This window comes from Triticum urartu, chromosome 2A, assembly GCF_056163025.1.
Source record: "Triticum urartu cultivar PI428250 chromosome 2A, HENAU_Tu73, whole genome shotgun sequence".
NCBI lineage: Eukaryota > Viridiplantae > Streptophyta > Magnoliopsida > Poales > Poaceae > Triticum > Triticum urartu.
Window position 1 is genome coordinate 715,616,788 of NC_141874.1, and position 10,601 is coordinate 715,627,388.

General features: G+C 46.8%; 2 protein-coding genes across 2 annotated transcripts; both read right to left on the reverse strand.

Moving 5' to 3' along the window:
* Positions 1-3,091: 3,091 nt before the first annotated feature.
* On the reverse strand, positions 3,092-7,387 carry LOC147987061 (uncharacterized). Its single transcript, XM_087542261.1, has 3 exons — positions 6,535-7,387; positions 4,204-5,217; positions 3,092-3,540 (listed from the first exon to the last, which is right to left on the reverse strand). The coding sequence occupies exons 1-3, from the start codon at positions 7,385-7,387 to the stop codon at positions 3,092-3,094; spliced, it is 2,316 nt and encodes a 771-aa protein (XP_087398387.1).
* Positions 7,388-7,966: 579 nt separating this feature from the next.
* On the reverse strand, positions 7,967-9,360 carry LOC147987062 (uncharacterized). Its single transcript, XM_087540237.1, has 3 exons — positions 8,460-9,360; positions 8,284-8,372; positions 7,967-8,154 (listed from the first exon to the last, which is right to left on the reverse strand). The coding sequence occupies exons 1-3, from the start codon at positions 9,312-9,314 to the stop codon at positions 8,103-8,105; spliced, it is 996 nt and encodes a 331-aa protein (XP_087396363.1). The 5' UTR covers positions 9,315-9,360; the 3' UTR covers positions 7,967-8,102.
* Positions 9,361-10,601: the final 1,241 nt, after the last annotated feature.

The following is a 10,601-nucleotide window of genomic DNA, read 5'->3' on the forward strand; positions in this document are numbered from 1 at the left end:
ACATAGCAAGACAGAGTGGGGAGCGTTTGTGATGCTTGCCTTTTTCGCAGCGAATTTGTTCACGGATGTGGCTGATGTCCCTTGCCCTAAAATTCGTGCCTTAAATCCAACGGTAAGGAGACCTTCGCCCCTAAAGTCCAAAAAATCTGACGTCACATACTTAGTTTTTTCGAGAATATATTTGTTATAGAAATTAAAAACCTTTCTCCCAAGCGGGGACCATCTCAACTCCAAGTACGCGTTAGAATCTCTGGCCTCTCACTCTTTGCCCACCTCGATTGGCTAGCAATGAGCCATCTCTCTCTCTCTCTCTCTCTCTCTCTCTTGGGGGGGGGGGCAAAGTTGTTGGCATCCAAGCAAGCAAGCAGGTGTTTTCTTTTTTCAATGTTACACGAATTTAGGCACTTATGGATGGAAGAGTGGCATGTGGGCACTCGTGCCAAAACGCCAAAAATATGCAACTTGTCGGGCCTCACTTTTGGCAAGTCATCATGGAAATGGAAGTCGTACGTTAATCAAGTTTTTGTGTCACCTTTCATGAGCTTAAGCGCCAATCAGATTTTGCTTTGCACGCCAAATATATATGCCATCACCACCCATCCAAACTTTCTTTTGGATCAACAAATAACACCACAACCCTCTCCAAAAACTGCGCAATGATGGTGGAAAGGGAGAAAACCACTGGTTCCCGGACGGGGCTTGCCTGCTCCCTCCCGCTGCTCCCATCCGTGCTCCCGATAGCCTCCACAACTTGGCTGGAGCACTCAACACCGCGTCAGAGATAGAGACGGGGGACAAGAGAATCACGGTATGGTCGTGGCCTCTAGTAAAAGGACCACACCGGGAGACACTCGCCTCACAGGATCGACGGATCCAAGAGGAAACCAAACCTCAAGCTCCCCGACATTGCCACTGGAGGCCTCGCCAGGAAGGCGACCGAACTCGAGCACAATTGTTTTGATGGAGCTCTGTCTTCCCCATCTCAACCGTCCCACCGAGGAACAAAGCCCCATGTGTGCATTGGACGCATGGATTGAGATTCCCTTACCCTCCAGCGATCGAAGCGGTTGTTGGAGGGAAGGGAACTGTCGGTGGCGCCAAGGAATAGACAGGAAACTAGATTGCATTTCTTATCCCTCCCTGACAGCCACTAGGAGTGACCTAACCGGATTTGAATCAAAAGTTGGTTCACAAAAGCGGTAAAATAATGAAACGTTGGTTGGGAAAACATGGTTATCATAAAACCACTACAATACCAAACACATACTAAAAAAAGTAGACAGTTCAAAGGTATACCTCAAAAGTAACGTGGCCATGGGCGTGCGAAATAACATTTCCAAATGATAAAAGGAATAGAATAAAATACATATGTAAATACCCAAGTCATGATGTGATTGTAATTTTATATGGAACAAGACTATTTTTATCCTACCTGAAAAAGCAAAGGTTTCATAAACTCGGTCTAATGTCGATAAATTATCTCATTTTGCCTTTCACTCTATATACTAAACCCAACAAATGTACAGTGAAACCAGATTTAACATGATTCACTGCATTCACAAGATTGTATAGTCGACTTAGAGACCGGATACGTGCACGTGATACCCTCTAACTTGTTTATTTTGCAGTGGTTTGTTGCGAAATGTAGTGCAATGCAGAGACATTTGTAATTCCCATCAACCTATCACTATGCATGATCACTGTTAGAATTTTAAGTTTATGCGGTCAAAAAAAGTTTAATTGCGGATGATTATTCCAGCAAGCAGCATCGTGTTTGTGCATATTCTCAACTTGGATGTTCTTAACTTTATAGAGGATACTAGCGTGTAGTGCGCGGCGGCACGCCGCGCCACATGAATCGATAAGCTATTTGTTTTTTTTGCAATGTTTGGTAAGTCTCCCAAGACTTAATTCGTTGCAAAGTAGTTCATACAAAGAAAGAGTACATCTAGTTGGTACACGCATGTGATCTACGGTACGTGGTGATAATGGCTACTGGATACCAAATTGCAAAGGTTTGGTTCGCTTCTTAGACCAGAGATGTTGATCCTCTGGCTTGGTTTGTCTCTGTGATGTAGTGGTAGAGAGATGAAGATATTTCTTCTGCTTTTGTTCTTGGTGATCTGCTCCCTGTGTAGAGAATGTTGAAGTTGTTGCTGGATGCACATCTTGACTCTTAACGGATTGGCAAAATATCTAGAAACTGGAGAAAAACTTTTTTGGAGATCGTTGTTTGCCTTACTTCACTTGCTGAAGATTTGCTTTTTGCCATCTCTCTATTTCTAATTTCTTCTTTTTGTTCTTGCTCAACTCTTGTGCGGCTGAGCAGCTCTTGTACATCCGTCTTCATAGCATTGTAGTTGCAGTCATTGATGACTATGGTGTGAAGAAAGCTAGTGCATGTTGTGAAGAAAGCTAGTGCATCAAGGGTGAACTAATCAGTTACCAATTTCTCTGAACCAGTCTTGACTCAAGAGGTGTCAAGTCAACAACACTTGCAGAACACAGTCCGCTGCACTAATCCTGGCAAGAGGTATCCAACAGTAGTAGCAACAACATCAGTAGACGGAATCAACAAAATGTCATACAAAGCAAACACCAAATACCGGAACAGGTAAACGCAGCTATATATGAATTACCTCTTAAGAGTGCATGACCACGTGATCCCCCGATTTTTAATGTGAAGGGATTTCTCCTGAAGAGACTGAGACACCTTGCTGCTTATAACCTGCATCTATCTAAACCTTATACTGAATCCAAACATGGACTTAACCTAGATGTTGATGCTTGTGTGTGTTTTAGTTCATATATGTAGACCAAAGAGTTCGTCCATCTATGGCTAGGCAGTGCAATACAAACGAAGAGTGTCAAAATATTATGGGAAGCGTAGAACCCTTTGCTCGGGCCGCATTGCATTATATGGAACATATGCCGTGGCTTACAAGTTTTGGATCGAAGCTAGATCGACCGGTTTACAGAGATATACTCGGGAGAGATGGAAACAGAAGAAGAGATAGAATAGGTTTACAGTTTAAAGTGAATTCTATCCCTATACAACAACTAATTCTAACACTCCCCCTCAATCTAAACCTCATGAAGCTTTGCCAAGGTTAAGATTGTACTTGAACTCATCTAGCCGTCTCATGGTGAGTGGTTTTGTAAAGCCATCAGCAAGTTGATCTCCTGTGGGTATGAACCGAATGTCAAGTAGCTTTCGAGCTACTCTTTCTCTGACAAAGTGAAAATCAACTTCAATATGTTTGGTTCGTGCATGGAAAACAGGATTAGCTGAAAGATAAGTGGCACCAATGTTATCACACCATAGCCTAGCAGCTTGTGGAGCTTTAATTCCAAGTTCATAAAGTAAAGTCTGTATCCACATTACTTCAGCTGTTGCATTAGCCAAAGCTTTATCCTCAGCCTCAGTGCTAGATCTTGAGACTGTAGCCTGTTTCCTTGCACTCCATGATACAAGGTTTGTTCCCAGAAACACAGCAAAACCACCTGTGGATCTTCTGTCATCAGGACAACCTGCCCAGTCTGCATCAGAGTATGCAGTAACAAGCATGGATGAAGACCTGGTAATATGAAGCCCAAGTCCCTCTGAAAACTTAAGATACCTCAAAATTCTCTTGACTGCAGTCCAATGAGTAGTTCTAGGTGCATGTAAATATTGACATACTTTGTTCACAGAGTAAGAAATGTCAGGCCGTGTAAGAGTCAAATATTGTAAAGCACCTACAACACTTCTGTAATTTGTTGCATCCTCTGGTCCAAGCACATCTCCACTTTCAACTGTAAGTTTTTCTGAGGTTGAGATTGGTGTACTCACAGGTTTACAATGCTCCAATCCCACTCTTCTGAGATTATCTGTAGTATACTTTTCCTGTGTGAGAAGTATGCCATCCTTTACCTGTTTAACCTCTATTCCAAGAAAATAGTGAAGATCACCTAGATCCTTAAGAGCAAACTCCAATTTCAGATCCTTAAGCAAACAAGTGGTGGCATCCGAACTTGAACTAGCAACAATTATATCATCAACATAAACAAGCACAAATATAGTGATATTGCCTTTTTTGTAAAAGAACAGAGATGTATCTGCTTTTGATGGTGTAAATCCAAGTTGTTGTAACTACATGCTCAATCTTGAGTACCAAGCTCTAGGGGCCTGTTTCAACCCATATAAAGCTTTATCCAACTTACAGACATAATGTGGTGTGCTTTGGTTCTCATATCCCGGTGGTTGCCGCATGAACACTTCTTCCTCAAGAACACCATGAAGAAACGCGTTCTGAACGTCCAGCTGCCGTAGACTCCAACCTCTGGAAATAGCAATAGACAACACAAGCCGAATAGTAGCTGCCTTAACAACAGGACTAAATGTATCTTCATAATCAATGCCAAACCTTTGTTTAAATCCTTTAGCAACTAATCTAGCCTTGTACCTGTCTATACTGCCATCAGATTTTCTCTTGATCTTGTATACCCATTTACAATATATAACATTATTTCCCTTCCTTGGTGGTACTAAGTGCCAAGTTTTGTTTTTCATGAGTGCATTGTATTCACTATCCATAGCCTCCTTCCATTCTTTATGATTAAGTGCATCATGCAAGTGGGTTGGTTCACCAAAACTACTGAGGAAAGCTCTTTTGACCCTTTCATACCTTACAGTACCATCAGTATATTCTTTTGCCTTGATAATACCTGACTGAGATTGTGTATGGCGTCGCGGAGCTCCTGTTGGTGAAGTTGGCACAGAAGATCCCAGTGCTGCAGTCGCTATTGGTTGCGCCACAGAAGATCCTGCGAGGTCAGCTGCAACCGAGACAGCCGCAGGTTCCCGATCCGGCTCCTGATCCGAGACGGATCGCAATGCAGGCGTGCCAGGCATCCTGCTGTCGGCCCATGGGCTGGTGGCGCAAGGGGATTCGCCCCCGTCCACTCCTGACGAGGTGGGCTCAACATCGAGCCCCGCTGCATGCGGGCTGTCGGCCACTAGCGCGGCTGAGACGATGGGCTCCACGCGGTCGGGCCTGTCAGCCGCCCCACCGTGATTGGCTTCATGCGGATGCCCGCGACCGTCCTTGGATCGCGCGGCGCTGGGGACAGCGGGACTGGCGCAGGGATCCACCTCGGATCGGATGCCGCTGCCATCCAAATCTGCGCCGCTGCCGCCTGAATCTGCATGAGATCCAGCGCCTTCTTTGTCTGTTGCTGCATACATGAAATCATGACCCGAATATGCACAAATATCACTAGAATTCGAATTTTTTATGGAATTCTTCACAGGATCAGCTTTATATAATTCTCCCCCGTGATCTGGAAGAAGGGCTATTTCAGCACGTAAGAGAGCTCCAGCATTTGGGTGAAGTTTGGCAAACGGAAAGAGAGTTTCATCAAAAACAACGTCTCTAGAGATGTAGATACGGCCAGTGGCAATCTCTAAGCATTTGTACCCTTTGTGGAGATTACTATAGCCAAGAAAAACACATTGGGTGGATCGAAACTCGAGCTTGTGGCGATTGTATGGACGCAAATTTGGGTAGCAAGCACACCCAAAAATTTTAAGAGCATTATAGTCAGGTGTTTGATGATATACTCGCTCTAATGGAGTCCAATGACTTTACTCGGAAGACGATTGATAAGATAGGTGGCTGCAATAAATGCTTCATCCCAATATTTGAGAGGCATGGAGGCATGTGCAAGGAGGGAAAGACCAACTTCAACAATGTGGCGATGTTTTTTCTCAGCAGAGCCGTTTTGCTGATGAGCATAAGGGCAAGAGACATGATGTTCAATGCCTATGCTACGGAAAAAAGAGTTGAGCTTTTCATACTCCCCTCCCCAGTCACTTTGGACTGCCAAGATTTTCCTGTTAAAGTGCCTTTCAACAAGCTTTTGGAATTCTTGAAACACAGAAAAAACTTCAGATTTGTGCTTTAACAAGTAAATCCAAGTAAACTTGCTAAAATCATCAATGAAACTGACATAATATTTTTTTTCTTCCAAAGGAATCTCTAGCATGACCCCATACATCACTGAAAATAAGCTCTAAAGCAGCATGAGACACACTGTTTGACCTAGGATAGGGGAGTTGATGACTCTTGGCACACTGACAAGCTTCACAAACAGACTCACTGGACTGGCTATATGACAAGGGCAAATTGCCTTTATTAACTACTTGCTTGACTATGACTGATGATGGGTGTCCTAATCTTTGATGCCACTGTGCCAAGGAGGGCTTGATGACAGAACAAGCATGACGACGTCTGTGATTGAAAACTCCGGATGAGATGGGGTAGAGCCCTCCAATGCATCTACCGTGATGTAGAAGTTCCCTCGTTGCCTGATCCTTTATAAAAAAGTAGCGAGGATGAGTTTCAGAGAAGACATTATTATCGGTGGCTAAGCGAGACATAGAGGCAAGGTTTTTATCAGCTTGTGGAACATGAAGGACATCGTTTAGAACAAGATCACGTTTAAGAGTAGGAGAATTAATAAAAGCTTGACCGATGTGTTGAATATCCATACCTCCACCACTTGCAGTGTGAATCTGATCGTTGCCAAGGTATTTCTCCCAGAGGGCGAGTTGCTCTAGTTCACCAGTGACGTGGTCGGTTGCACCAGAGTCTACATACCACACGCCATCGCCCCCTTGCTCGCGCATAGCTGCAGCAACAAGACGTGCGTCGGGGACAAAATCTTCATCATACCTATGCCAGCAATCCACAACTTCATGTCCTGCCTTTTTGCAGAGTTGGCACCGAGGACGTCCCCGGGAAGAAGAGGAGCGGCGGCCGGAGTTGTTGTTGGAGCCGCCGCCTGCTGGTTTATTGGTGTAGTTGCTGGAGTTGTGGTAGCCGCCGCCACCAGAGCTGTTGTAGCCGCCATCTCCCTGAAAGTGGCCACGCCCGCGCCCACCGGTGCGGGGCTGTCCCTGGTGACCGCGCCCACGGCCGCGACCACGAGAGGCAGCATTGGCAGAGGATTGGCGAAGGTTGGTGCCGTGAAAAAGACTGAGGCGGGCATCAAAGCTCAGGAGCTGGCTGTAGAGCTCCTGAACTGTGATCGGTTCCACCCGAGCAGAAAGCGCCGAGACGACATGATTATATTCCATGTCCAGTCCGGCAAGAATTTTGGAGACGATCTCCGGATCGGAGAGCGCGGCGGCGGTGCAGGCAACTTCATCTGTAAGACTTTTAATTTTGCCAAGGTATTCAGCCATTGTCATATTACCTTTCTGAATATTGGTCAGCTCGATGCGGGTATTTATGGCTTGAGCTTGACTCTGAGCAGCAAACATGGCATGGATGGCACACCAAACTTCGGCCGGCGTCTGTAACGTGGCGACTTGTGCAAGAATATCGCGAGAAAGAGAGCCCATCAAATATCCTTGAAGTTGCTGTTGTTGTGCATACCAGAGGGTGTTTGCAAAGTTGGCGATCTACTCTTCTTTGCCGTCCTTGGTGATGGTGAGGGTGGGCGGCGGTGCCGGGCTCTTCTCGTCGAGATGATGCTCCATATGTGCCTCTTTGATCTGCGGCAGCACGACGGCCTTCCAGAGAAGAAAATTCCCCCTCGTCAGCTTCTCCTGTGGTGGTGATCCAAGGGATGCGGTGGTGGTGGTGGTGGATGAGGAGGCGAAGGTGGAGGAGGAGGTGGTGGAAAGTGCACCCATGGTGCTGGGCGACATGGCGGCGGAGGTGGTAGACATGCTCTCGATGGAGGAAGGTAGCTAGATGCGTTTTTGTTGAGGAAGAGGCTCTGTTACCATGTCAAAATATTATGGGAAACGTAGAACCCTTTGCTCGGGCCGCATTGCATTATATGGAACATATGCTGTGGCTTACAAGTTTTGGATCAAGGCTAGATCGACCGGTTTACAGAGATATACTCGGGAGAGATGGAAACAGAAGAAGAGATAGAATAGGTTTACAGTTTAAAGAGAATTCTATCCCTATACAACAACTAATTCTAACAAAGTGAAGTGAGAGAAGGTTGGTTGGCTACCATGAAGTTGGCAACTCCGTGAAGAACTTCATTCCCACAGATGACGATGCAGCCAAAATCGCCTTCGTCCTCCTTTGGCGACGCGACGATCACTTCCTTGTGAAGATTTTCTCCCATGACTTATCAGCAGATAGAAGACCCCTGCATATGTATACAGATCAACCATTGAGGTCAGTCAACATAAGAAATAAGCAACCAATCAGAGTAGATCAACCTTTGTGACCAGTAAAGATAGGCAGGAAGCAATCAATCAGACGGCTCGACGCTTACAATGTGAACAGTGAACCGCAGTTTTGATTCGACTCCTGACATAAATCAAGTGGAGAACGGCCTGTATATGGCGATGAGCATCCTGAAACCTGCAGCTCGCGAACACAAATCTGAGAATTGGAGGATTTGATCAACACAAACAGCGCGTGAGATGACGGAACAACAAGTCGACGTACCTGAGCTCGTCCGTGACGTCCTCCTCGCCCTCGCCATCTCCACATGTCGAGCGCGCCGACCACGACTCTGCCTTGGAGACCAGTCGCGCCCGAGATGGAGCCCACGAGGAAGCGGGCGGGTGTGCCGAGGAGGGGGCGGAGCCCGAGTGCCCCGGCCCTGCAGCCGTGCCCCACCGCGTCGGCAACGGCATGGCACTCTGTGGAGAGACAGCGGCGTCCGTTATGGTTGGCCGCGAGTAGAGCTTGTGTGTGCCACGGACGACGGGAACACGACGGGGACAGGGCCGAGCGCGGATCTTGCTCCCGCGAGGCCCATGGCATTGACGTCCTCCTCGCCGTGGCCCTCGCCACCTTCATCACCCAGGTCGAGTCGCCCTCCCGTGGTGACGGAGGTGGAGCCGCCGAGGAGCGGGGATAGCCCGAACCCGAGCGTCCAGGTCGTGCCCTGCCACGTCGGCGACGTTGTGGCACTCCTGGGAGAAACAAGGGTGTCCGCTGTGGCTGGCCGCTACGTTGGCGCGCTCCACGAACGGGAGCCCAGAGAGGACGGGTCCGAGCGCGGATCCTGCTCCCGCGTGGTCCACATGGCTGAAGCCCTCTTGCGTGGTCGAGCGCACGGACGACGACTCCGCGGGGGTTCCGTCGTGCCGGAGCCGCCGACCGCGCAGGTTGAGCTGGCGGGTACGCCGAAGAGCGGGCGGAGTCCGAGCGCCCCGGCCGTGTGGCTGTGCTCCGCCACGTTGGAAACGGCGTGGCATGCGGTGTACGCACGGCCCCTTCTGCTGTTGCTGGCGGTGACGGGGTCAGCGGTGTGACGACGGTGATAGGAATGGCGCGCCACTGCCTGAGTTCCATTGAGGAAGAGAGACGGGGGCGGCGAGGTTGGAGGGACTGGTTGTGTGTCCGCAGCCGGGATTTGGGGGCGCACAGCAGGGGAGATTTTATAGTGGCATACAGCGGTGAAGCGGTGACCGGTTGCAAAAGATCTTTCCAGAGCCAGACAAATCTAGAAGCAACCATCTAGAACCAATCGACGTACCCTCAAAAAAAAAGAACCAATCGACGTGGTGCAAGGTCAATCAACGTGGCGTAAGAATAGAAAAGGAGCGAGTTCACCAGTAATGAAAATATCAACCACACGTGTCAAGTTAACAAGGGCTGTAAAAAAAATCAGAATGAACCAGGTAAATCGAATCCTTACGGGCCTAGTCTTCTTAGTATACGTCCAGCAAGAGGCATCGTGTTTGTGCATATTCTCAACTAGGATGTTGTTAACTCTATAGAGGATATACACGATGTAGTTTTCAAACTTTATTGGGTGTAACCAATTTCTTTATTCACTCGAACAAGTTTCAAAATTGCAATGAGATTTCCAAAATTCAGCAATTTTGGTGGGTATCGAAAATTGTGCCTCAAACTTTAGACCGATTCTAAATGAAATTCATAGCAAAATGATTTTTTTGGTAAAATAAGTAAATTAACTTAGACTTCTTTGATATAGTGCCGATGCAATCTTCAAATTTTCTAAATTTTGGATATTTCTGTGAGCTGTGGTTTTTTTTTGTTATCTAAATTTGAACCTTGCTCGCGGATAGGGACCCACCTCAAATGAAACCTCATGTGAAAATCTCTGACTTCTCTCTATCTCTTTGCCAATCTCGGCAAAACCATTCATTTGTTCTCTGCGCAAGGTTGTTGGCATCCTATGCAAGCAAGGCGTTCAGGTTCAATGTAACACGAATCTAGGACACTAAAATTGACGTAATTGTAGCCTGTAGACACCTCGTGCCAAACGCTAAAAATATGCAACTTGCCGTGCGTTGCTTTGTATCACGTCAAGAAATAAAAATAAAACTTTTTGGAGCAACCGTCCAATCTGCGGGGGAAAACCACCGGTAGCCAGTATCCGTGGTGCAGCTCACCATGCGTCGGCACGTCCTGAACCCGGGTATATATGAACCCGCTTTACAAAAATGTATTTTAGACGCATTTTGAAATGTCAAAATATTCAAAACAAAATTCCGTGCATACATGTTTGCAAAAAATATGTCGGTGGCACAAAGTTTTGTGTAAAAAGGTCTTTTAATTTTGTCTCCGCAAAAAAGACAAATTTTAGTGCTTCTAAATAGCGTTTCACGATAC

Excerpts from the sequence above, each read along its gene's own strand:
- LOC147987061 (XM_087542261.1), bottom strand. The coding sequence starts at position 7,387 with ATGGGCTCTCTTTCTCGCGATATTCTTGCACAAGTCGCCACGTTACAG. Across the intron at positions 5,218-6,534 it reads TCACACTGCAAGTGGTGGAG|CAACAGACAAAGAAGGCGCT; the intron begins GTATGGATATTC and ends TCATGTATGCAG. Across the intron at positions 3,541-4,203 it reads AAGCACACCACATTATGTCT|ACTGGGCAGGTTGTCCTGAT; the intron begins GTAAGTTGGATA and ends ACTCTGATGCAG.
- LOC147987062 (XM_087540237.1), bottom strand. The coding sequence starts at position 9,314 with ATGGAACTCAGGCAGTGGCGCGCCATTCCTATCACCGTCGTCACACCG. Across the intron at positions 8,373-8,459 it reads GACGTCACGGACGAGCTCAG|GTTTCAGGATGCTCATCGCC; the intron begins GTACGTCGACTT and ends CGCGAGCTGCAG. Across the intron at positions 8,155-8,283 it reads TGCGGTTCACTGTTCACATT|GGGTCTTCTATCTGCTGATA; the intron begins GTAAGCGTCGAG and ends ATACATATGCAG.